Source organism: Sorex araneus, chromosome 1 (genome assembly GCF_027595985.1).
Source record: "Sorex araneus isolate mSorAra2 chromosome 1, mSorAra2.pri, whole genome shotgun sequence".
Classification (NCBI taxonomy): domain Eukaryota; kingdom Metazoa; phylum Chordata; class Mammalia; order Eulipotyphla; family Soricidae; genus Sorex; species Sorex araneus.
Genome location: NC_073302.1, coordinates 215,553,998 through 215,580,478, shown reverse-complemented (window position 1 = coordinate 215,580,478; position 26,481 = coordinate 215,553,998). Strand labels below are relative to the sequence as shown.

General features: G+C 35.0%; 1 protein-coding gene across 1 annotated transcript in view; it reads right to left on the bottom strand.

Moving 5' to 3' along the window:
- Positions 1-26,481, bottom strand: part of LRP1B (LDL receptor related protein 1B) — a 1,943,003-nt gene that overhangs the window by 549,526 nt on the left and 1,366,996 nt on the right. The window contains exon 35 of the mRNA XM_055124030.1: positions 26,288-26,419. Coding sequence (XP_054980005.1) covers positions 26,288-26,419 — 132 coding nt within the window. The remainder of the gene's footprint in view (positions 1-26,287; positions 26,420-26,481) is intronic.

The window sequence follows — 26,481 nt, the reverse complement described above, 5'->3', positions numbered from 1 at the left end:
ATCAAGACCAAAAAGTTAGAATAGGTGTAGCACTCACCCTCACGTGCAGCTGGTTTAATCTCACATGGTCTCAGGAATTACCGGGTATAGCCTGAAGGTCCCTCCCCTGAGCCACACTGAGTGTGGCCCCGGAGGCCCCTGGGTAATACTGAGTATAGCCCTGCCATTCCCTAGAGCCCTAGCAACTGAGCAGCTCTGGGTCCTTCTCCCTTCACACTGAGCTTCAGAAATTGTTGGTGGAGGAACCCTGGTTTTACAGAGATGAAGATGGTGGCGACAAGAAGGAAAGGTGAAAAAGTCCAAAGGATTGTGATCATTTCACTGTATCACTGTCATCCTGTTGCTCATCAATTTGCTCAAGTGGGCACCACTAACATCTCCATTGTGAAACTTGCTGTTACTGTTTTTGGCATATCGAATACGCCATGGGTAGCTTGCCAGTCTCTGCTACGCGGGCGGAATACTCTCAATAGCTTGCCGGGCTCTCCGAGTGGGATGGAAGAATAGAACCGGGGTCGGCCATGTGCAAGGCAAATGCCCTACCTGCTGTGTTATTGCTCCAACCCATGATGATTTTTAAGGAAATAAAACATATATACTATTTAGATGATAAAAATTATGTTAACAAATATTTTTTATGGTAATAGAATTATTCTAACTGAATACAGACCTTCTGAAGAATGATACTAAACCGAATGATCATTTAAAAAGCTGCATAATTTGGGGGTGGAACGATGGCACAGTGGGTAAGGCATTTGCCTTGCATGCGGCCGAACAGGGTTTGATTCCCAGCATCTTATATGGTCCTTTGAGCACCGCCAAAAGTAACTCCTGAGTGCAGAGCCAAGAGTAACCCCTGAGTAATGCCGGGTGTGACCCAAGAAGCAAAAAACAAAACCAAAAATAACTGCATATTTCAAGCCATGGCAAAGTATTGAAAGCAGGTGGCAGGAGAAAATATGCTAAGTAATTTTATAATACATTTAATTATATAAAATTATAAGTTCAATGATCAAAATTTCATCTTGAGTTAAAGAACAAAATTTTGAAATTCTAATAATTAAAATTATAGTAATTATAGCTCGGGCTCCGGCCGAGATTCGACCCGGGTGGCCATGCCTCTGCACAGCCGCGTGAATGCCAAAGGAGCAGGAACCAGAGGCAGCTATAAGACTTGGGGTTCCAGAGAGTGCTTGCAACCATGTATCCAGACTGTGAACTAAGCTTTTGCTCCATGCTGCTCCAGGAAGGGAAATGATTCAATTTCCAACTTTAATCTCCCTGGATTTAATTACTAAAATACAGAAATTGTAAACTGCACGGCCGCGGTAGTGGCCGCGCGACTTTTTATCTCTTTATTCTCATCAGTGGAAAACTCAATATCAAATATTTCCTTGTCAATAGGGCTGTATTCTTGGGAGATAAATTCCAACAAAATTAGTGAGTCTGTGTTGAAACTCCAACAACAATAGTGAGTTTTGTGTTGAAATATGGAATGTAATCAAGGTAAAGAGAAGAGTGAAATTTATCAGTTACCCAAGGGGGTGGGGGGTGGGGGTGGGAGGCATACTGGGGTTTTTGGTTGTGGAATATGGGCACTGGTGAAGGGACGGGTGTTTGAACATTGTATAACTGAGACATAAGCCTGAGAACTTTGTAACTTTTCACATGGTAATTCAATAAAATAAAAAAATAATAATAAAAATAAAAAAATAAAATTATAGTAATTATAGTAATGCTTGATAAGCCATAAATTTAAATATAATCACAATCACAAAATCCCGTTAATCTTCGTTTTCTCGAGCGGACTCAGTAACCTCTCATTTTCTCCTTTCCCTGAGATCTTAGAAGTCTCTCTTGACTTGGCCTTCCCAAAGATGTCACACTGGAGGCTCTTTCAGGGTCAGGGGAATGAGATCCAGCTTGTTACTGGATATAGCATATGAATACACCATGGGAAGCTTGCAAGGCTGTCCCATGTGGGCAGGAATTTCTCAGAAGCTTGCCAGTTTCTCCCAGAGGGAGAAGTAGGCTACAGGATATCACGCGGCCGCTTTGCAGCCATGCGCTTCTGAGAGCTTGCTTTTAAGTCTCTCTCTGGATGTTGGCCGTTGATGGGATTACACACACCTGGATTTCTTTGCCAGTACTTTTATGCATGAGGCCTGTCCGAATGTGTGGAGAGTGGCCTCCAGCATGGCTGTAGCCAGGTTCCGGTGGTCTTTGACAGCTGGGAGCTCTGCTCGGGGTGGAGAGAGAAGCTGGAGCACATCCCCTCTGAGGGGCCTGGGGGAAGACAGCCAGGCATGCGGGCAAGAGACTCTCTGCATTTTTATTATATAAAATATAATATATATCCTATATTATTTAACCACTCACTATTGAACTTAAATGATACATATTCTTAAATTAGATGAAAATTTTGTCTTGATTTGAAGCTGGTGGTGTCTAGATAGAGTATTAAGTATACAACTCACCTTAGTTTGGGGAGTGCTTGGTCATATCCAGGGGTACTTAATAGGCTGCTTTTGGTTCTGGGCTTGAGATCACTGGCCCTGCTCAGAGGCCCACTTAATACCAGGAACTGAAATATTTGCTCACTTTATCGAGCTATCTCATAACCCTGACTCTGAAAGGACCTCCAATTGTTGGGAAAGACGAGTAAGGAGAAGCTGCTAAAATCTCAGGCTGGGGTGAATGGAGATGTTAGTGGTGCCTGCTCGAGTAAATCAACAAATAATGGGATGACAGTGATACAGTGATACAGTGATCGAGCTATAGCCTCTGGCCCAACAGTTTATTTTTTAGAAGTATATGTTTGAAAGTTTCCACATTTAATAATAGCTCTCAGTATCTGTATTGCAAACCATAATGCCTTTAATAGGGTACATTTCCCACTATCAGTGTCCCTAGTTTCTCTCCCACCATTATTCCCCCAGCCTGTTTCTATGGCATTATACCACAGATACTGGCACACATCAAAAAGAAGAGCAGCTAATGCTGGCATGGATGTGGGGAGAAAGGGACTCTTCTTCACTGCTTGTGGGAATTCCAACCGGTCCAGTGTTTTTGGAAAACAATATGGGAATTCCTCAAAAAGCCAGAAATTAAGCTTCCAAAGGACAAGCAATATCATTTCCGGGAATCTACCCCATGGGCCTAAAAACATACAGCAGAAATGTTTTCTGCACTTCTATGTCCATTGCAGCACTATTTCCAATTACCAGAATCTGGAGTTTTTTGCTTCTTAAGGCAGGAGGGTTTGGGGCCACACTCTGCAGTACTCAGGGCTTATTCTTGGCTCTGCAATCAGGGATCATTCCGGGCAGGGCCAGAGACCATATGCATTGCTGGGGATTGAACCCAGGTCAGCTGTGGGCAAATGAACACTTTACCCACGGAACTATCTCATTAGCCCAAATAATTTACATTTTCAAATACATTATTTAATAAATATTTTTTCATTAAACCTAAATGTATACTAAGACATGCCTTAAACCTTTGTATTTAAAAAAAATATGACAGGAAGAACAAGTAAGTATACTACTGCTTTATTCTCATTATGATAGAATTCAATAATATTTTAATACATTTAGTAGAGAATTATATAAGATTTATAACTATTATGAATTTCTGGCACTGACAATATTGGTATACTGAGATTATAACATTTAATAAATTACAGTATTTAATTAGTGTGAGCTTTATCTTACACTATAATTTTTACACTATAATTTACAATACTATCTACTCGCTTTAGAGCCATTTTGAGGTCTTTTGCCATTATTTGTTGTTGCCTATATGCTTTGTGCAGCTCATCTTCAAGCTCACTGATTCTGTCTTCGGCTGAAATCATTCTACTATTGAGGGCTCCTACGGAGTTTTTTATTTCATCTACTGATTCTTTTAGTAGACGAAATAAAGTAAATGGTGTATTCATATGCTAAATCTGTTCGTAGCTTTGAAATTTCTGCTCTCATTTCTTCCTGGATTATCTTGGTGGAGCGTTCCAATGCTGCATTCATATCCTCCCTTAATTATTGGAAGTTCATTCCATAGTTGCTTTGAGTTCATGAACCATCCTCACAATTTCCTCTGAATTCTTTATCCGAGAGGATGTTGTATTTCTGGGAGGTCGCTGCTGAGGTTAGTGAGAAAATTTCTTGGCTCTCTCCTGGTGGTGGGGATTTTCTCTGTTTCTTCATGTTGTTATGGGCTTCACTATCTGGAGCTGTCCTTAGCTTGGGAGGGACCTCAACAGAAGATGTGGGGCTATGCTCTTTTTACAAAGGACTTTTCTGTGGAACTCAATGTGTTCACTGAGAGTTTTCGTGAAGTTAGGATAGGCAAGGTTAGTTGACTCTTAACATATAGTGACTAAGATGATGAGGGAGTTCTTCAGAGGAATGGGTTCTATCAATTGTGACCAAAGGACAATGCATGGGAAAAAAAACTGCGGGTGCATTAGCTGCCTGTGCTCCAGAAAGAGGCCACGCCCACTTTTGAGGCCACGCCCCCTAATGAGAGGACACGCCCCTACCCTGTCAGACACGGGGGGGGGGGGGGGGGCGGGGTCAGGCGCGCGGTGGGTGAATGACTGAGACCTGCCAGGCGGGGCTGGGGTGTTCGGAGCGGCCTGCAAGCGTAGGCACGGGACACGGGGAGCGCTTCTCCGGGTGGGGTGGGCTCTCCCACAATACTATCTACTAACACGTGATATGGGTGGAAATTTCTCTGACTAAATTATTTTTAAGTAAACAGAGTCTGTTTAGCATTTTCAAAATCATTGTGGAAATTTGGTTGCTAGAATAAAAATTAGCTAATTTTGTATAAGACAAGTACTTAAAATTATTCTTTAGGAGTGAACATTCCTAAAACTAATCTAATAAAATGGGATGAAGCCTAAAACATGGACAGTGTTTGCTCAAATTATTTTGTGTTTGAATATGATCAACCACTTTTCAACAAGTAACAACTTATTGGCATTTGATTTTGAAGCAAACTAGTATTTATATATGATTTTACAAGATGTTCATTACACTTGGTTATTATTTGTGTCTCCTAAACTATTTTCAAAGAAACTTGCCTTACAAATATGTGGTTGATCTTGGTTCTAGATCTGAAAGAAACAGCAGAATAATCTTGAAGTAGCAATGTATATTCCTGTATTTTTACCTCACAAGTACATTTAGATTTTAAGTCAGAATTGGCCTGAAAAACTGCATAATTAAGAAGCACAAAAATAATTTTGATACATGTGGTTGTCAGAGCAACTTTGAAAATATAGCTCTAGATTAAGTAAAGTCTGCTTCCCCATCCAATACTACATCAGATATTTACTCTCTGGAATAGCTTGATAAATTTCTAAAAATTACATTCAGGAAAAAATTGGTGCAAAGAACTAGTTATTTGGTCTTCTCTATTGCAGATCACTTTCTTACTCTAGATATATTCTGACAAAATTAGAAACATTGTACTTTGTGCCTTGTTCTTTGTATTATTAAAAGTACATGTGCTAAACTTTATTATTTTACAACATAAGACTTAACAGCTAATTTCCCACTTACGGTACACTCTTACCATGAAAATGAAGGTAATGAAGTTTTGCAAAATATGGTTATGTATGGGGAAAAATATGGGTGTGTGTGTAAAAGTCAGCACATGGAAAAGCATGTATCTCAAATAGTGAGACCCTGAATTCTACCACAGATAGCATAAAGGCTAATAAAAAACTAATAGTAAAAATAAAAATAAATAAGTAAAATTAATAAGTAAAAATAGTAAAAACTAATAAAAAATGATGGTAGGATAAAAATAAAATCACATTTAATTTCATAAGAAACTATGAAATCATGATCTAAAAGTATTGTTGAAAGTGATAGATGCTTGAGAGCCACTGAAAGTGGAGGGAATAAAACATTGTATTCTGTCATGATATTTAAAAAATGTGGGCCATACCCATTGGTATTTAAAGGCCACTTCACACCATTAGTGACTGGAAATAAAATGCAAAACATAAACTCAAGTCCTTTGAGTTGTCACCCAAAACCAAGATTATATTCCAGTTTTCTGTTGTTGTTTTTTTTGAGTCACACCTAGTAGTGCTCAGGGATTACTACTGACTCTGTGCTCATGTGACTCTTCTGGAAGTGACCAGGGAATTCTTCATGGTAACAAATCAAACCACTGTCAGCTAAAAGCAAGATGTGTCTTTCACTCTGTACTATCTCTCCAGCCCACCAATGTGGTTTTCTTACTAGCAATAAACATGAAGTTCTAGAAGTAGAATATGTATATCAGACTTTATCCAATGTCAGAGGATTTCTCTTGAGCAGCCTGATTCACTGAACTGCCAACCCACTGGGCTGATCACCAGAGCACAACATCTGCTCACTCCCACCCTGTGACTTTCTATGCCTCTACCTGTGAATGTATCTGCAGGATTCAATTTTCCTTCACTCAATTCTTTTCTGAAGTTCATCTCTCAGATAGGACTTCCTTATCTGACCACACAATCTTAGTATCACAGTTGCTATTTATTTGATAGTATTTGTTTGGGGGTTTTATTTCTTTGTTTTATTATTTATTTATTTATTAGTTTTTGGTCACACTCAACAATGATCAACGGTTTCTCCTGGCTATGCGTTCAGGAATTATCCCTGGCAGAGTTATGGGATGCTGAGGGTAGAAGGCAGAGAGGCCACAGACAAGGCAAATATATCATCCTCTACTTTTGCTAGCCCCACACTTCCCTTTTCTCAGAACTTATTTTCCTTCATAGCACTCACCACTATATGACATGAAATTACATTGAGTGCGAGATAGGCAATCTCATTTTCTTACTAGGATATGAACTTCATGAGATCAGAGATGAACTTGATTTTATTACTGCTGCATCTTCAACATATATAAAAATCTCAACATACGTAGAATCTCAAGACCTGAACCAATGAAATTGACCAAAGATTCAGAGTACAATACAGAACTAAACATTACTTCTGGAAAAGTATAAATGTATGGGTTATCATTATTTTTTAAAGTAAAGGAGAGTTATTTTGGCAGTAGAAAATAATAAGGCAGGTCACATAGCCATTTAATTTTTATTGACAAAAATTGTACAAAATGTGTAGTCCAGAGAAATGTTTCACTTGTGACTTGATAGTCTTTAAAAAAACATGTTTGAAAATAGAGTTAAAATGTAAAGTAGGCTATATGAGATTTTTTTAAATGAATCAGTGTTCAACCCTTTCAGAATAATCAACTGTAATTTATTTCAAATGCTACATCTAAGTCAAATGGCCCAATTTCTATTCAAATTAGTTTAAATAAAAAATAGAGTGTTTTATTTAAAAAAATAGCCAATCTAATTTGACCAGGCATCCTTACTTTTCAATTCCATATAGTTTTTTTGTCAAATTAATATAGTACATTAAAAATTAAAAAAAAACGCATTTCTTAAAGGTATAACTATCCAAGACTTTGATATTTCATTCTTGCTTTTCTCCCTAATTCTTCTAGTCATATTTAGAATTTCCATATATCTCTATACAAATGCAATGCATATGACATAATCGCTTTGTTTAACTACATGATGAAATTTCTGTCTCAATAGGTTAGCTAGTAGCCAAATTCTCATTAGATACAATGAAACGGTTTTTTAAAAGGAAGGGGAAAAAGAGGAAATCCCTTGAGATGACAAATCCTAAATCTTAACATTTACCCTGCTAATAACTTTATTGTATGTGATATAATAATAATATTGCTATTCTATGCCCATAGTTCTGTATATTATATGCTTGCTATTTATTTTAAGTTTATTTTTTTTAATTTTTTTATTGTATCACTGTGAGATAGACCATTGCAAAGCTGCTTATGATTGGGTTCCAGTTGTGCAGTATTCGAATATTCATCCCTCCACCAGTGTACATTTCCCAGGACCCGTGTCCCCAGGTTCCCTCTCAGCACCCCAACCCTCCACCCCTTGCCTGCCTCTAAGACAGGCACTTTTCTTCTCCCTCTCTCTCTCTCCATTGGAGCTTTGTGGTTTGCAATATTGATACTGAAAGGTTATCGAGAATATCCCTTACCTACTTTTAACCTTCAGATCTGTCCAGCTACACCTGCTGTTTTGAAGGGAAAACATCTGCACCATTTGACCGATGTCCTCTACTTACCTCACACTCACTTTCAGTATCCTTCAGTCTGGCTCCTCCTATGAATTTTTTTTTCAGTTCTATATCTGAGAAAATGTAATATCTGTTCATCTTCAGTCTAACAAATATTTCACTCATAAAAATGCCTTTAAGGTTTGTCTGTGTTGTACCAATAAACCAATAGTGGGCTTATTTTTATTATATTCTGTGCTATATACCATATCTTCAATCTTACAACTTCTTTATCATTTCAATCATTAATGGATATTTACATAGTCCCCATGTTTTGTCTACAGTAAATAATGGTGCTTTAGATATGAAGATGCAGATATTTTCCCATATTATTTCCTTATATTACTAGACATTGAATTATTGCATTTTACTATCTCAATTTTACCTTGATCAATTTTTTCCATTTCATGAATTTTTATCTTCCTAAAATCAGATATTCCACATTCCTGCCTCTTCCAAACTCTAACTCAAGGCAAGAGCCATTTTATAATAATAAGCATTTAAAAAATCTTTTGCTCACTTCTTCATTGTAACTATATATTTAACTTACATCCTGTCATACAGCTAGAAGAATGAAGTAAATAAATAAATTATACAATCATTAGAATAAATGTGTTATAATAGAGAGTTGAACTTGAAAAACAGGAAAGAATTCTGTATCTCTTCTGGTATCACAGCTCTTGGAACTTTGAACAGGTATTTTACCTTTGGGAACCTGCATTATATTCTGAAAATGAGAATAAAATTAATATCATATGCTCATTATAAAGCTAAGTTATATCTAAGGAACACTTCCCAGCCTTGTACTAATATGTTTTATACAGCTGATAAATATTCTAGAGATAATGACATTTTTATATTATTATTATTTTAAAATTTGGGAGTCGGCAAAAATATTTAGCGTCTTTCCAATAACCCCAAATATGAACTCTATATTCTCCCTTCCCAATTTATAAAAAATGTGATAAAATAGAATTATTTAATTTCCTAAAAAGGAATTATAAGACAACATATTTATAAATATTTCTATCAAACACATACAAAAGAAGTAGCATATCAGTATCAGATCTCTTAATAAATACAACTCCTAGCTAATATCAAATCAATTACAATTTGCTACAAAGATGAATATTTGGGTTTTATTGCTAATTATTTTACTTTGTTAGTCACCTTGACTGCAATAATTAAAGCCAATTCAGCTTCAATCATATATGAAATATTCCAATGCTCTGAATCATAATATACTGGAAAATAATGAAAGTTCTGCTCCACAAGGTTACCTTGTGATGAATTCAGTATTTTATTACTCTGAATCTACAAATGTGCGCAGAGGAGTCATGCTTTTTGTCTAAATCTGAGCACTTAATTTCTCACCACATGTGTATGAAGGCAGCCTGTGCATTCTGATGATTTGCTCATCTTTCAACCAGACTTTTGTCAGCAGTATGCAAAAAATCAAGTCATTTTATGAAACAGAATAAAAGGGAAGAGTTTTGGCATTTTGTTCAAGGTAAAGTTGTGTTCATTTATAGCACAGAAGAATCTAATGCAGAGAGAAGGGGAAAAATCACAACCCTGCTCTTGCCTTTCAAACTGCTGAAAGACATTAAACCGTAAATTAAAAAATATTATAAAATAAACCTGATCATACAGACAAACTACAAAAATAAAGACTATCAAAGCATTTGAGAAAAATAAATAGATAAATTCAGATTTGAAGCACTTGTATTTAACCCTAGTTTTATTACTTTAATTTGTGTATCATTGAACAAGTCACCTGACTTCTTTGAATTTTTGTGCCTGTTTCAAAGACACTACACATTATTCTAAAACATACTGACTAAAACCAACTGCAGCACTGTAGCACTGTCGTCCTGTTGTTCATCAATTTGCTTGAGCGGGCACCAGTAATGTCTCCATTGTGAGACTTGTTGTTACTGTGTTTGGCATATTGAATACTCCACGGGGAGCTTGCCAGGTTCTATCATGCGGAGGGGATTCTCTTGGTAGCTTGATGGGCTCTCCGAAACAGATGGAAGAATCGAACCTGTTTCGGCTGCATTCAAGGCAAATGCCCAACCTGATGTTCTATGGCTCTAGCCTAAAACCAGCATCACTCATTAAACTGCAATGATCAGGCAATGGCTAGCAGGAGCAGCTACTCCTACTCTGTTAAGTCTTTACTGCTTTACATCAGCTGGTCAGGCAGAGCACTTGCAAGCGTCATCATAGTTTCACTCACATACCTGGAAAATTCAGACAAACTAGGACTGGCATTGTAAAGGTTTATTCAGTACATCCTAATTTATTTTTCTGAAATTTGTAGATATCCTTTTAGGAAAAATCTCCTCTATTTTATATGAAAATATACACATCAGATTAATCTCTAAAGTTTCTTTTATCTCAGAAAGTTTTGTCAAGTCTCTGTTAAGTAGTGATATGAACAGTTTGAAAGCAGGATGCCTTGTGCGATTAGCCATCCAAAGAAGGAACTTGAGAGAATAAGTAACTCCAGAAGTGTGTAAAAGAACAAACATTAGCAATTGACCACATTTTCTAGTAGCAACTATTATGCGACATTGCCAAAGAAAGACTACTTTCAAATAGTGCAATTTCCAGGACACAGGGAATGTAGATAGTCCTAACTGCTTTGCTCTTTCTGTTCAACAAAAGAATTATTATGTTCATTTACACCTTAAGCAATAGATGTCATAGTAAGAGCTGTCAACACACTACTATCACTATGGTCTTAGAAGTCCTTTTGAGTAATACTATATATTTCATATAGAAACAGGAGTCACAACACCATGCATATTTTGCATGTTCTTTCTTTGTCCTGCTGACCCATCTGATACTGACCAGGGGAAAAGCCTCAGTATGAGCTGGAAAAATTATCTTTAACAAATTATATTAATTACAAGGAGTACTATGACACAAACTATGGCAAATATCTGACATTAAAATGGAAGACAATGAATCATAACTCTACTTATAAAAGTTCTTTCTGATTTCAAGTTTAATAGTTTTTTCAAATATTATATATTGATATTATTTTGCATCCATAAATTACGTTTATGCCAAATGTATAATAATACTTTTCAAAAAATTTATAAATTTTTATCATAGAGATGTTTACTAAACAAAACAAATATTAGCTGCTCCTTACTTATTCTAATAGAGTTAACTGTTTATGCCAGTAATAAAATTAAAAATATAAAGGATAAAATTTACAAGAATGTAGCATTTATGAATCACAAACTTACAATTAAAATCTGCTCTCTAATAATGCCCATTTTTATTGGTAAAATAGGTCCCATTAAATAGAAACATCTAAGGATACAAAATGACTGCTTATTTAAATCACCTACATATTAAAGGTCTGAATATTTTCAGTTATATTTTAGAAAATGTATCTAAAATTTCTTCTTAAGATTGCATCGCTTCTTTTGTTTTTAAGTTACGATCATGTAACATCAGAATTCAAATGAGGAAATGGGAAATGAAGAGACGTTCAGGTAAATGGAAAAAGAGAAGGCAGGAGAAATACTATACAGAGAAGATGCAGAATTAGTAAGATTTGGATTAGCACTGCACTGTAGTACTGTTGTCCCATTGTTCATCAATTTACTCAAGCAGGCACCAGTAATATCTGCACTGTGAGACTTGTTACTGTTTTTGGCATATTGAATACGCCACGGGTAGCTTGCCAGGATCTGCCGTGCGGGCAGGATACTCTTGGTAGCTTGATGGGCTCTCCGAGAGGGATGGAGGGATTTAACCCATGTTGGCTGCATGCAAGGCAAACGCCCTACTGCCTTACTATCGCTCCAGCCCACTTAATCTTTATAATCTTTATAATCACTAAGTCCTTGAAATATATGTAATCCAGTATTCTTTTAAAGTTAGAATAATCAGCTTTAGAATAAATGATTCTTGGATTCAACTTAAGACTCCAGTGACTAGTCACAAAGGAAGCAAGTGTGACAAAGAAAACCCATAATATGTTACAAAATATAATAGTTACTTCATATTTGCAGAGGGGGTGGGGATTTAAGGCTCTCCAAGTTACCAAAATATACTGAAGCTCAAGTTTAGCCAATTATAAATAACTAATTCTCATCCTCTAGACACATTCTGTCACCTCTGGTCACTAATCACTAATAAAGTGAAAGAGGCTAAATAAATATATAATTATAGATTAATAATGCCTTTAATAAGTGTTGTTGACTAATAACTTCACAAACTCATGCTAATATTTTTTAAGGATGACTGAGCTTATTGATGTCCATTTTAAAAAAATTTAATCATCACTATTTTAGTTTATAATGATTTTACCTGTAGATTTAAAAATAACTGCAGATAAAATCCCATATTGTATTTATACATCAAATAAGAGAAGGTAATGAAATATAAGTATACTTATCACTAAAATAACATTAGTGGAATATATGATATCAAAAATCCATTTTGAATATTTACATTTTAAATAGAGTATTACAAATAAAAAAATACGAAAGAGTCTAAATTTTTTACCTGATATTTAGAATGATATGTCACAGGCAACAAAAAAGATCTCAGAGTCTTATATAGAATTTATAAATTTGTCATGTAATGTTAGAACATTGAACAAACATGGAATCAATATTTTTAGTATCTAAATATTTAACGTATTGGGTAAACAACAATTTAAATGAAATTTTTCCTGTGAATATTTGTTTCCCACCCCTGAAAGAAAGAACGGGATCTACGATACAGTCCTGTTTCTGTGTCAAACTATGAGAGTCTTATTTTCATTCTGTTCTCATAGCTTTTAATTACTGTTGAGTAAGAAAATAGATGGCTTTTAAAAATAGCATATAGGCTGTTCCAATTGAAGCTGCTAATATTGGAAATTGAACCGTCAACAACTGGAGGAGACCCAGAAAAATCATTGTTCAGAAGAAGAAAATTGTTTTAACTCTATAAAATAATCAAAAGCTGGTTGTTCCATTTGAATTTCAGGATTGCTTGATCCATTTCTTTGAAGAATTTCATGGGTGTCCTTATGGGGATCACACTGAATCTGTATAATGCTTTGGGAGTATTGCCATTTTGACAATGTTGATTCTCTCTATCCATGAGCAGGGGATATGTTTTCATTTCCTCATGTCTCTTTTATTTTGTGGATTAGCGTTTTATAGTTTTCTTTGTAAGGGTCCTTTACTTCCTTAGTTAAACTGATTCTGAGGTACTTGCTTTTCTGGGGAATGATTGTGAACGGGATTGCTTTTTTTCATGTCACTTTCCTCTGTCTCATTATTTGCTTATAGGAAAGCCATGGACTTTTGGTTATTGATTTTATAGCCTACTACTTTACTGTACAAGATTATTGTTTTTAAGAGTTTCTTGGTAGAGGCTTTAGGATTCTCTAGATATAGTATCATAACATCTATGAACAGTGAGAGTTTGATTTCTTCCTTTCCTATCTGGATGCCCTTAATATTTTTCTCTTGCCTAACCACTACTGCAAATACTTCTAGAACTATACTGAACAGAAGTGGTGAGAGTGGGCATCCTTGTCTTGTCCCTGATCTTAGAGGGAAGGCCCTTATCTTTTCCCTATTGAGGACAATGCTTGCATGTGTTTGTAATAGATGGCTTTGACTATATTGAGGAAAGTAACTTCAAAGCCCATTTTGGTGAGAGTTTTGATCATAAATGGGTGTTGAATCTTGTCAAATGCTTTCTCTGCATCCATAAAACAACAAACACCCACGAATAGCTAAAGCAATTCTTGGGAAAAAGAAAATGGGAGGCATCACCCTCCCTGAGCTTACACTACTACAAAGCAGTAACAATTAAAACAGCATGGTAATGAAGCAAAGGCAGAGCCACAAATGGAACAGGGTGAATATCCCTACACACAACCCCAAATATATGGTCACCTAATCTTTGATAAGGGAGCAAGAAATGTGAAATGGAGCAAGGAAAGCCTCTTTAACAAATGGTGCTGGCATGACTGGACAACCACATGCAAAAGAATGGGCTTAGACCTCGACCTGACACCATGCACAAAAGTCAGATCAAAATGGATTAAAGACCTCAACATTAGACCAGAATCCATTAGGTACACTGAAGACAAGGTCGGCAAAACCCTTCACGATATGAAAGCTAAAGGTATCCTCAAAGATGAAATGTAAATGATCAACCAAGTGGAAACAGAATTAAGCAAATGGGACTATATTAAACTAAGAAGCTACAGCACCACAAAAGATACAGTGACCAGAATACAAAAACAATCTACACAATGGGAAAGGATATTCCCCCAATACCCATTTGATAAGGGGTTAATATCAAGGGTATATCAAGCACTGGTTGAACTCTACAAGAAGAAAATATCCAACCCCATCAAAAATCATCATCATTATCATCATCATCATCATCATTATCATCATCTTGTTGATGGTCAAATTTCTCGAGCAGTCTCAGTAACATCTCCATTTGTCCAAGCCTGAGATTTTAGAAGTCTCTCTCTACTCATCCTTCAACGATGCCATACTGGAGGCTCTTTCAGGGTAAGAGGAATGAGACCCAGTTTGTTACTGGTTTTGGCATATTAATACACCATGGGGACCTTGCCAGGTTTTTCTACGTGGGCAGGAAACTCCCAGTAGTTTGCCAGGTTCTCCCAAGGGAGAAGTAGGCTATAGGATATCATGCAGCTGACATTTTAAAGTAATCCATCAAAACATGGGGAAAAGAAACTGCCTCAAGGAAGAAATATGAATTGCCAAAAGGCACCGAAAAAATGCTCTTCATCACTAATTATCAGAGAAATGCAGATCAAAACTATGAGATACCACCTCACACCACAGAGACTGGCATACATCCAAAAGAACAAAAGTAACTGGTGTTGGCATGGATGTGGGGAGAAAGGGACCCTCCTGCATTGCTGGTGTGAATGCTTACTGGTTCAGCCTTTTTGGAAAACAGTATGTACAATTCTCAAAAAATTAGAAATTGAGTTCCCATTTGACCCAGCAATACCACTGCTGGGAATATATCCCAGAGAAGCAAAAAAGTATAGTCGAAATGATATCTGCACTTGCATGTTCATTGCAGCACTGTTTTCAATAGCCAGAATCTGGAAAGAACCCAACTGCTCAAGAAAAATTGACTGGTTAAAGAAACTTTGGTGCATCTACACAATGTATTACTATGCAGTTGTTAGAAAAGATGAAGTCATGAACTTTGCATATAAGTGGATCAACATGGAAAGTATCATACTAAGTGAAATGAGTCAGGAAGAGAGGACAGACATAGAAAGATTGCATTCATCTCTGGAATACAAAATAACAGAATGGGAGACTAACACCAAATAATAGTAGAAATAAGTACCAGGAGGTTTGTCCATGGCTTGGAAGTCGGCCTCACATGTTGGGGGAAAAAGTAGCTCCGATAGAGAAGGGAGCACCAAGTAAAGTGTGGATGGAGGACCAGCTCATGATGGGAGACGTGGGCTGAAAGTAGACTATAGATTGAACACGATGGCCACTCAATAACTCTATTGCAAACCACAACACCCAAAAGGCGGGAGAGAGAACAAAAGGGAATGTCCTACCACAGAGGTGGGGTGGGGTGGGGGATGGAATTGGGGGGTGAGAGGTATACTGGGTTCATTGGTGGTGGAGAATGGGCACAGGTGGAGAAATGGGTTCTTGAACATTGTATGACGGAAACACAAGCATGAAAATGTTTAAATCTGTAACAGTACCCTCATGGTGATTCATTGATAAAAAATAATAAATTTTGAAAAATAATAATCAAAAGTTACATTTTCATAATCTTTAGGTAATCTATTCCCACATCCACACACTATCAATAAAATAACATTTCAGGTTCTGAGACATTTTCCTACTTAATTTACATTCAATTCATTCATTGAATCCTCAATAAAATTAAATAATACATTAACATATTATTTGACTAAGAAAATGTTTGTTTTTGTAACATAGCCCTAATGAATTCATTGCAAATGATAGAAGAATACATGGTATTCTTGGAAAACTTTTATCACTGTTCACGTATTCTAATATAAACAGAAAGGAATGACCATTTTGAGAATTTGGTTTTTTTACATCCTGGCATAGAAATTTGGATGGGAATATATGATGCAGTACTAAAATACCTCTTATTCATGGTAATTCTGTTTTTCTTTTAAGTAACTACACTTATTTTGTTGGGAAAACCACTTTGTATGCCCCAGGCAATTCTAGACAGCTATAAGCAATGTCTTGAAACTTTCTTGAAAAACTTTGGGACTGGAAAATTTTCAATATAGCCGTTATAGGCTTATATTACCTAAGGACTTTTGCAGAATCTGGCCAAAACAAGGGAATTGCTGTATTTTCTTGAAAGAATTTCCTGGAATTCTGACTAAATTCAACTTGCCAAATTTATGGCATTAGGAGTTAGATAGCAATGGATAAAGACTACACCAATAGTGCTATCAAATTTAAAAGCAAACCTTATAGAAACATAGCAGGATAGATATCTAAGCGATAGTAAGGCAGGGAGGGCATTTGCCTTGCACTCAGCGAATCTAGAGTCGATCCCTGGCATCCCCAAGCACTCCTAGGAGTGACCCTGGAGTGGAAAACCAGGAGTAACTCCTGAGAACTGCTGGGTATGGTTCCAAACAAACATTTTTTTTTAAGCATATAAGATACTACATACTACATTATATTGTTTGCCATTTCTACTCATTCCCCTTGTGGTGAGAGTGATTATCATTATTTTAAACCCCCTATTTCTACCTTTCAGAAAATGTTATTTTATTCATCTTTGCCCCTACACCTGGTACTGGCAATCCTGTATTTGGTGATTATATTGTCGTATTCTCCCCATACCCAAAGTCATGGTGTTTCTTGTCAATTATCTTTGATAACCATGATTATAAAAGGATTAAAAGTATCACAATAAAACAGATTAGTTCAATAATAAACTCTTTAAAAATCTGAAAAATATTTAAAAAATCAAAAACAGATTTATATGTTTACTTGACTATTCACTTATTGAGCAGTAATACTCCTTATTATTTATTTTTAAAACTTTTAAATTAAATCATTGTGAGATAAACCCTTATGACAGTCTTAATAACAGCAGCCCAAATGCAACTGTTGACCAGGCGATGCACAGGGGTCACTTCTGGCTCTGCACTCAGGAATTACCCCTGGCAGTGGTCAGGGGATCATATGAAATGCTGGGAATCAAACCTGGGTTGGCTGTGTGCAAGGCAAACGCCCTACCCGCTGTGCTATTGCTCCAGCTCCTGTGTGCAGGTTTTAATTCGGGAATCTCAAAGAAAATTTTTTCATCAATACCTCATCCTACAAATGTAAATATAACACCTTCACCAACAAGATTTTAAATAAATTAAATGTCTGCATAAATAGTTTCTAACACTATTATTATAATGTAATAAATACTCAAAAATTTAAAATATTTATATGTTTTTATCTTTTTTTCTTTCAAACTTGATTTTCACAATCCAGCAGTGTATAATGCATTCAATTTCTATATATTCTACTATAGATAAATCTCTGGGGTAAGGAAAATTTAAAAAATTAATTAATGGTAATAATGTATTTTTCTTTTTCAGTTTATGTTTTCAAAAGGATCTCTTACTACTTATAAGCTTTGAGTAAGGTTAAGTTACACAAATGTGATCAGTTCAAAAATCCATTAAATAACTTCCTCTTTTCAATATTAGGACTGGAGCAATAGCACAGAAGGTAAAGTGTTTGCCTTGCATGTGGCTGACCCAGGTTCGATTCCTCCGCCCCTCTCGAGAGCCCAGCAAGCTACCGAGAGTATCCCACCTGCACGTCAGAGCCTGACAAGCTCCCCATGGCATATTTGATATGCCAAAAACAGTAACAACAAGTCTCATAATAGAGACATTACTGGTGCCTGATGGAGCAAATGGATGAACAACGGGACTGCAGTGCAATGTTTCTATATTAAGTTGAAAATTGTACACATGATTGAAAAACTTATGGCCAACTATGAACAAGAGGTTGAATCATTTTCTTTTTTAGAGGAAGAGTGACAATATACAGAATGTTAAAATGTAGCCTTGGTGTTTTTAAAAGAAGGGGAAATAAGGACTGAAGAAATAGCTCAATGGGATGGAACATACGTTTCACACGAACGAGGTCTGATTTCAGTCCACAACAGTACACAGTACCCTAAGCATCGCCTCAGTGACTACCAGAGTCAGGCGACATGGTATGGCACCCCAAAAATTAGCAAATAAACAAATGTGGAAAATAACTTTTCATAATGATAGTAAAACACTTAAAAGTATTAATGACAATAATACGCTTAATATGCCCCAGTTTTCCAGTAGCTTCCGCAAACTGCCCCTGGTGCCATGTAATCTCATCAACAGACAAGATCTAGAGACTATAAAATGAAGCTCCCAGAAGAGAGTGACACAGAATCTCCTGACTACTCCCAGTCACCATGGCGAGGCTTTGGATGGAAAGCCTAGGACCCAGCCACAAAGTCTATACCCAAATTCTGTGCCAATACACAAAGTTAGTACACAAAAAATGGTTGCATTATACAATAGTGAGTTTTGTTTTGCAATATGGAACATAATCAAGGTAAAGAGAAAATGAAGTGAAATTCATCAGTTATACAGTTGGGGGTGGGGGGTGGGTGCGGGGGGTATACCGGGGATTTTGGTGGTGGACTATGGGTACTGGTGAAGGGATGGTGTTTGAATATTGTATAACTGAGACATAAACCTGAAAACTTTGTAACTTTCCACATGGTGATAAAATAAAAATTAAAAAAAATTAAAAAATGGTTACATTCTTATATACTAATAACAAATCAGAGGATAAAGAAATAAAAAGTCTATCCCATTAAACATAATGTCCAAAAATATCAAGTTCCTAGAAATCAACTTAACAAAGGACATGAGAAATCAATAGCCTTAAAACTTCAAAAACACTGAAGAAATAGAAAATCTAAGAAAACCGAAAAAAGATATTCCATGCTCTTGGATTGGAAGAATCAATATTGTCAAAATGACCCATTTACCTAAACCACTATATAGATTCAATGCAATCCCTATCCAAACTCAGACCTTATTATTCAAGGATTGAGAACAGTTCACAATAAAATTTGTAAAGAATCATAAAAGATGTCACATAGCCAAAACAATACTCAAAACTAAGAAATGGGGAGGGGTTTATCTCATTCTTTAGTTTGTAAGATCACTCTAAAGTCACAGTAAACAAAACAGAATGGTAATGGAATAAGGATAGACTCTCTGGCCATGGGTCAGACAAGAATATCTAAGAATAAAACCCAACAAAATATGATTAGCTAATTTTTGACATAGGTGCTGAGAGCATGAAATGTACTAAAGTGAGCTTCTTCAACATATGCTGTTGGCAAAACTGGATAACAGTGTGCTAAAGATTAAAACTGGATCCATATTTCACACCTTACCCAATGGTCAATTCAAAGTGAATCAAAAACCTTGCGATCAGACCAGAATCAATAAAATATACTGAGTAAAATATAGGCAGAATGCAAATGGCACAAATCAAAAATAATTGGAATAATCTGTGTTGGCAAAAATGCATTCAAAAATGAACGCTCATCCACTTTCTGATGGGAATGTTATCTGGTTCAATCCATATAAAAAAAAGTACCAAGGTAAAATTAGAATTGAACTACTATAAAATGCAATAATTCTACTTTGGGGAATCTAATGTCAGGACAGAAGAACATTCATGGAAAAGAATGCATATACATGATATTTGTTGCAGCACTTAGTATAATATCTAAAGTTTTGAAACAATCCAATATATCATAAAGACGTGGTATATATATGTATACACATGTATACATATACATGCATATATTTGCATATATATGTGTATATGCATATATTGCATATATGTATGCATGCGTGTATGTGTATATATGTATGCACACATACATATATATGCAAATATATATACATATACAGTGGAATACTATGAGCTGTAAGGAATACTGCACTATGGATGGAACAGGAAGATAACATGTTAAATACGTAAGGCAGAAGAAAAAGAACACAGGGTGATATTATTTGTATGTGGTATTTAAAGTAATGGGATGAGGAAAGGTAATCGTTTAAAGATGAGGTACCTAGATCAATATTGGCCCCAGAATATAGGGAGGAGGAGGAAATAGAGTGAAGAAGAAGTGGAGAAGAGACATATTAGAAGCAAAGGAGGCAGAATCAAGGGGATTCAGTTTCATTGGTGGAATTGAAAAATGATAGAGCTAAATATAAATAATCAAGCCACAGAGTCAGCAATGCTAAAATCATGAAATCCAAACTTTAACAACCAAGCATCAATGTTGCCTGCTAAGATGGCAGATTGGCCTGGGATATGCATGTGGTGGTGGGGGGAAACACTGGGGACACTGATGGAGAGAAGTCAAGGCTGCTGGAGGGAACAGTGATGAACACCGTATATCAAAAGTCCAACTATGAAAAATTTTGTAATCCATGATGCTAATAAAATAAGATTTAGAATACAAAGTAGCATGCCTAATAAAACATGTTGCTATTATTTTAATATTTTGAATTTAAGATGTCAGACAAAAATAAATTTTAAAATGTTTCCAAAAACTTATTTTAGAGTGTTAATGTGTATATGTTATTGATTACTGTTTCATAACTGTGTTGAAAATTTGTGGCACTTAGTACTTATCATCTTGAAATATTTATTGAATTAGACTATCTACCAAATAGATATAAACCATTTAGAATATTTGAAAATACAGTACTGGAATAAATTTGACATGACAATTCAAAGTAGCATTGTTTCATTACCATAGAAACACAAGAGGATTGAGCAAGTCCTAAAAACTTAATTTGTAGCCAAGGAAATGTCTTTTTTTTTTACAATAATAAATACATATCCCAAAGCGATAGTATTATAGTCCCTAAGCCATTGCTGTAACTCATATATAAATAATTCTTTTCATAATTCTGCCATGTCCTTGGTTGATGACAAAATAGTTTCTACAAATAGATTTTTAAATAGCAGTTTCCTTCGTCTCCAGGAATAGAAAAGAAACCCTTACTTGCTTGTCACCTGCTTAAATTATTAAGTGGGGATATAAATCAAACTAAATCAGGGTATTCTACTAGTACAAATTTACAGAAGTACAATATTATAGTTATAAAGTAATTTGACAGTAGTCTAAATATAAGTCTACTTCAGTAGCTACAGATACTAGATAGTATGGTAAAAAAAAAAAATGGGAACAAGGAAAACTCCATTGACATGAAGTCTTTACTCTCTGATTTAGTTTCCTAAACTATAATATTGGAGGTAAGTTCTAATTTCCTTATCTAAAATTAGAGAAATGGTGTTCTAGTTTCCTCACCTATAGCAGTTGGTATCAAATATTTCATTTTGGTCCAATGATCAAAGACAAAAGCAAATGATGTGAAACTATTACAAAAGGATTCTTTTCTGTCGATAGAGAATGCTCATCTGTGTAAATATGGCAATAATAGTTTATCATCTATATTCCTTCAGTGTTTTGTTAATAGATTTTAATTTTGAGAAAATCTTTACATCAACAACAAACTTCAGCAGATTTTTATAGACCTCCTCAATCAGCATCTTATATCAAACATGCAAATGTTTTACCACCGATGAATATATATTGGCATATACACTATTTGTACTATTACCTCTGGTTTAATATAAGGTTTACTCTTTATGATACACACTATATTTTATACATGTAAAATAAAATGACCCTTAAGTGTTTTTTATCATAATTGACATATCCCTATTTGATGATATAAAAAGGCACTCTATTATATACATAGTGAGCTGCAACTAGTAAATTGAAAATTTGATCAATTGATGGTCTTTTAACAAAGAATCCTTATTGGCTATTGAAATTTTGTTACCTCAGGAACTGTTCCATGTTTACCTTTAATATTTATAAAAATTGACTATGGCCTTCTCTACCTAGTAGATAATAATCAACATTTATCAATAGTGACCTCTATGACTCATACTTGAAAATGTGAATTTCATTTTTGGTGGAAGGCACACATAGGTGATTAGGACTTACTCCTGGCTCTGCATTCAGGGATCTCTCCTGGTCGGGTTTAAGGTACCAGACTGGGTGGTTGGGAATGAACCTGTCATGGGCCCATGTAAAGCAAGTAAGTACCCTGCCTGCTGTACTTCGCTCTGCCCCTGGCAAAATATTCTTTTAAGAATAAGAATTTGATAATTTCAAATAGTATTTTTTCTGAGAATGTTCTGTATTTAATAATAATCTGTTATGGGACTTTTATGAAAATGTCATAGTATCTCAAAAATGAGGGGGAAAGATTGAATAGAGATTGCGTACTGAAGATCATATTAGTAACTGGAACAGTATTCTTTGCTTGGGAAACTTTACTTCTAGCAAAAATACATCTTTTAAGCATCAAATGCACCATCGTTCATCAGGGGGAATATTACCCAGCAGGCATGGGTTTTCAAAGCTGAATACTTTTATTTTCCAGTGGAATGGGACTTTTCCAGTCAGTAATAAGAATGCTTTGAACATTTTAAATCTAGCCACAGGGTCTTCTTTCCTTTGTGGCTAGTGTCCAGAATCACTTCATCTACTGAAAGGAATTCTTTCACTGCAGAAACTTTAATTTACTAGTCTCAGAACCTAGTAATATGTAGGTCTGTTAAACCCTGTGAAGTATACAGGTTAAATTATATAATTATCCATTCAAAATTGTCAAACTGTTAAATTGATGATCACAGATATAAGTAATCCCTTTATGTTATTATAAGATAAAAATCAGGGACACATTTGCACCATTATTTTAGTCTTTGATTGATTCTTATAAGGGTATGTCTCTGATATCAATGCCACTAATGAGAGGTGAGAAAACATAGTAACTGTAAAGGGAACAATTCTAGAAGAGAAAGAAGGTATAGTCATAAGACATAAAATTGCTTTTTAAGAAAAGGTGAATACATCCCAAACTTTTTCTCTCATAAAATTCAGAGAAATAATTTTATTAATAATTTAAATTATTTATCACTGTCAGTATCATCCCACTGTTCATCAATTTGCTCAAGCGGGCACCAGTAACGTCTCCATTGTGAGACTTGTTGTTACTGTTTTTGGCATATCCAATTCGCCACGGGTAGCTTGCCAGGCTCTGTCATGCGGGAGGGATATTCTTGGTATCTTGTTGGGCTCTCCAAGAGGGTCAGAGGAATTGAATCTGAGTAGGCCACGTGTAAGGCAAATGGTCTACCCACTGTGCTATCGTTCCAGCCCGAGATATATGTTTTTAAGCCTGAAAATTCTTGAAAAAAAATTATCATTCTGATCATTAATGTTAAAATGTTTTGTTGTATAAGAGCAGTATTCTAATATATATTATTTTCTATGTTTAACTTACAAATACCATGGTACTATGCAGTCTCTATAGTATCTGCTCTATAAGCTCTTCAGTATATCGTTATTATTAAACCCATTTGCTTTGGAGAAATGTATTGAGCTGCTCTCCTTGACACTAGTACGTGGCAGACAGAAAAACTATAGACAACAGTGAGCTGTTAGACAATATATCACATGCATATTTTATTTACTTATATTTGACATGTAAAAATATCACACCTTTTAAATGCCCACCACTTATTACACTCTACAATTAGACATTCAATTTCCTAAATACCCACATATGTTGGGCAATGTGCCAAACATTTGTTTAAATGGCATAAATATTCTCAAGCCCCTCAAAATGAGGAAATTAAGAATAAAAAAATTTACTTACACAAAGTCATAAAGCTAATTAGTTGAGCTGGTTTTAAAACTGTTTTGTTCATTGCAAAAGTCTTGCCTTTTCCAGTTACTTTTTTTTTGCCCTGTGATCTGTAACAGCTATCAATTTTAAACCAAGTTTTGATTGGCACTTTCTTACCAATAACAGGAATTTTTACATTTTTTTCTTTTTGGGTCACACTCAGCAATGCTCAGGGGTTACTCCTGCCTTTAAACTCGAATTACTCCTGGAAGTGCTTGTAGGACCATATGGGATGCTGGGGAACAAACCCGGGTCGGCCTCATGCAAGGCAACGCCCTACTTGCTGTACTATTGCTCTGACCCCCAATATTTTAAATATTTTAAATGACCTTTTCTTAAAGCTTCATCACCTGACATTTAAAACAAAGACACATATCCCAAAAAATACCATCATTGGAATATATTTTTAAAAGATGACAGCTCCAATATGAATACAATTAAAAATAATAATTGATAATTTCTCAAAAAAGCTGCTTTGCTGCAAAATAGGTTTATTATTATATTAATAATTATTGGAAAGTGGGATATATAGAAAATATTGCTCTTAGAAAAAAATTGCCACTCATTCTGCATTATACAGAGCTTAACAATTATAAAGCCAGGGGCCAGAGCGATAGCACAGTGGGGAGGGCCTTTGCCTTGCACATGTTTGACCCAGGTTCGATCCCCGGCATCCCATATTGTCCCCTGAGCACCTCCAGGAGTGACTCCTGAGTGCAGAGCCAGGTGAACACTGAGCATTGCCAGGTGTGACCCAAAAAAGCAAAAAAAAAAAAAAATTATAGAGCCAATATAAAATATTAGGGGAATAATTCAATTTACCTATAATGAATATAACTTTAAGAAATGAAATATTCACTAATGATCTAATTATAATGTTTAGACTGAATGATTTGACTTATTTTAATAGTTAATAGAAATTTATCTAATATATTACAAAAGCATTATGTCAGTATTTAAAATACTAACAGGTCATTCTATCTAAAATAAGAAATTATATATACCTGGTTAAATATATGCATATGTGAATACATAATCTTTCAACAAATTTGTTTTCTAAGTTTTTAATGTAATAAAATTCTAAAAATAGAAGAGTCAGTTATAAACAAGGTTGAGTATACATGGTAGGGTTGTAAAGCTACCATAAATAATGAGGTTTGATCAAATATCTTTGATAAAAAAAAATTCACACTGTGTATCTGGAAAATTATCATACTCTCAGTAAAATATGCTATAGTTGTTTTTATTTACTTTTGGAAAATAGCCTTTTTGAAAATGTAGGACGTTTGCCTCTGTGTGATTCCAAATATTTGGTACAAAATAATTTACTTAGGAAAAATAATGTTTGAAACATTTGTATAGATCACTCATTAATTTTCAGCCAAGAATTTTATTAACACATGAATATACAAAATGTGTTAGTGCTGGAGGAAAATTAACTTACTACCCAAAGCCCACATGCTGATTCAAAGGATTCCTTTTTAAGAGTAAAATCAAAGAACTATTTGTTTCTAACTTTAGATAAAATTAAGATTTTATAAATACAAAAAAAGTTCTGAGAAAATAATATGTAAACTTCAACATAAAAATATACACCCACAGAATATATTATTTATTTTAATCAACTGTATTTTTTATAAATTTGAACTGGAAAGTATTGAAAAATTAATTTTAATATTGAGAGAAGCCTATCTAAAATTTAAAGTAAGTCTGAATTTAGCAATACAAATACTTTACTTATTTGTATGTCACAGTAAAATGTTAGTGACCAATATGTTTTAGTTTCCTGTTAACTAAAATAAGGTCAGAAAAAATTTAAATAACTTGCATTAAACTAGTTTAACATTTATAGTTGCTTCCAAACATGGCTTTCATTTGCTGTTATTTGCTTTAGATTACTTCATTTACCAACAAGAATTCAAATTACATCTCTTATATAATAAAAATATTTTCTTAATATTTCAGTTAATAGTTGGATGAAATAAAATGAGTGAGTGAAATAAGTATCAAAGAGATATATTGTGGAATTCTGTTGCACCTGCAATTCAAATACTATAACTTAAGAAATTTTGCTTGATTTTGTAGGCAAAATTAGGACAATTTCTTAAGCATGAAATTTCTTTGCTTGTTTTAACCTCTTATCTTGGCTGTCAGCATATAGATGAAACTGTGTAAACATATGAAAGAATTATACATAAATTATAAATAAAAAGCTATTTACCTGCATAAAAATCTATCCCCACAGCAAATGAAGTTCCTGATATCGGCATCAAAGCATCCATTTTGTCACTTGGTTCTAGAGGTATTCCTCTGATTCCTTCATGAACAGAATACATAAGAAATGACTCTATACCTAAATTTGGGGAAAAGTTTAAAACAGATATTTTAGGTTAAATGAATTCTATTTGCATTATT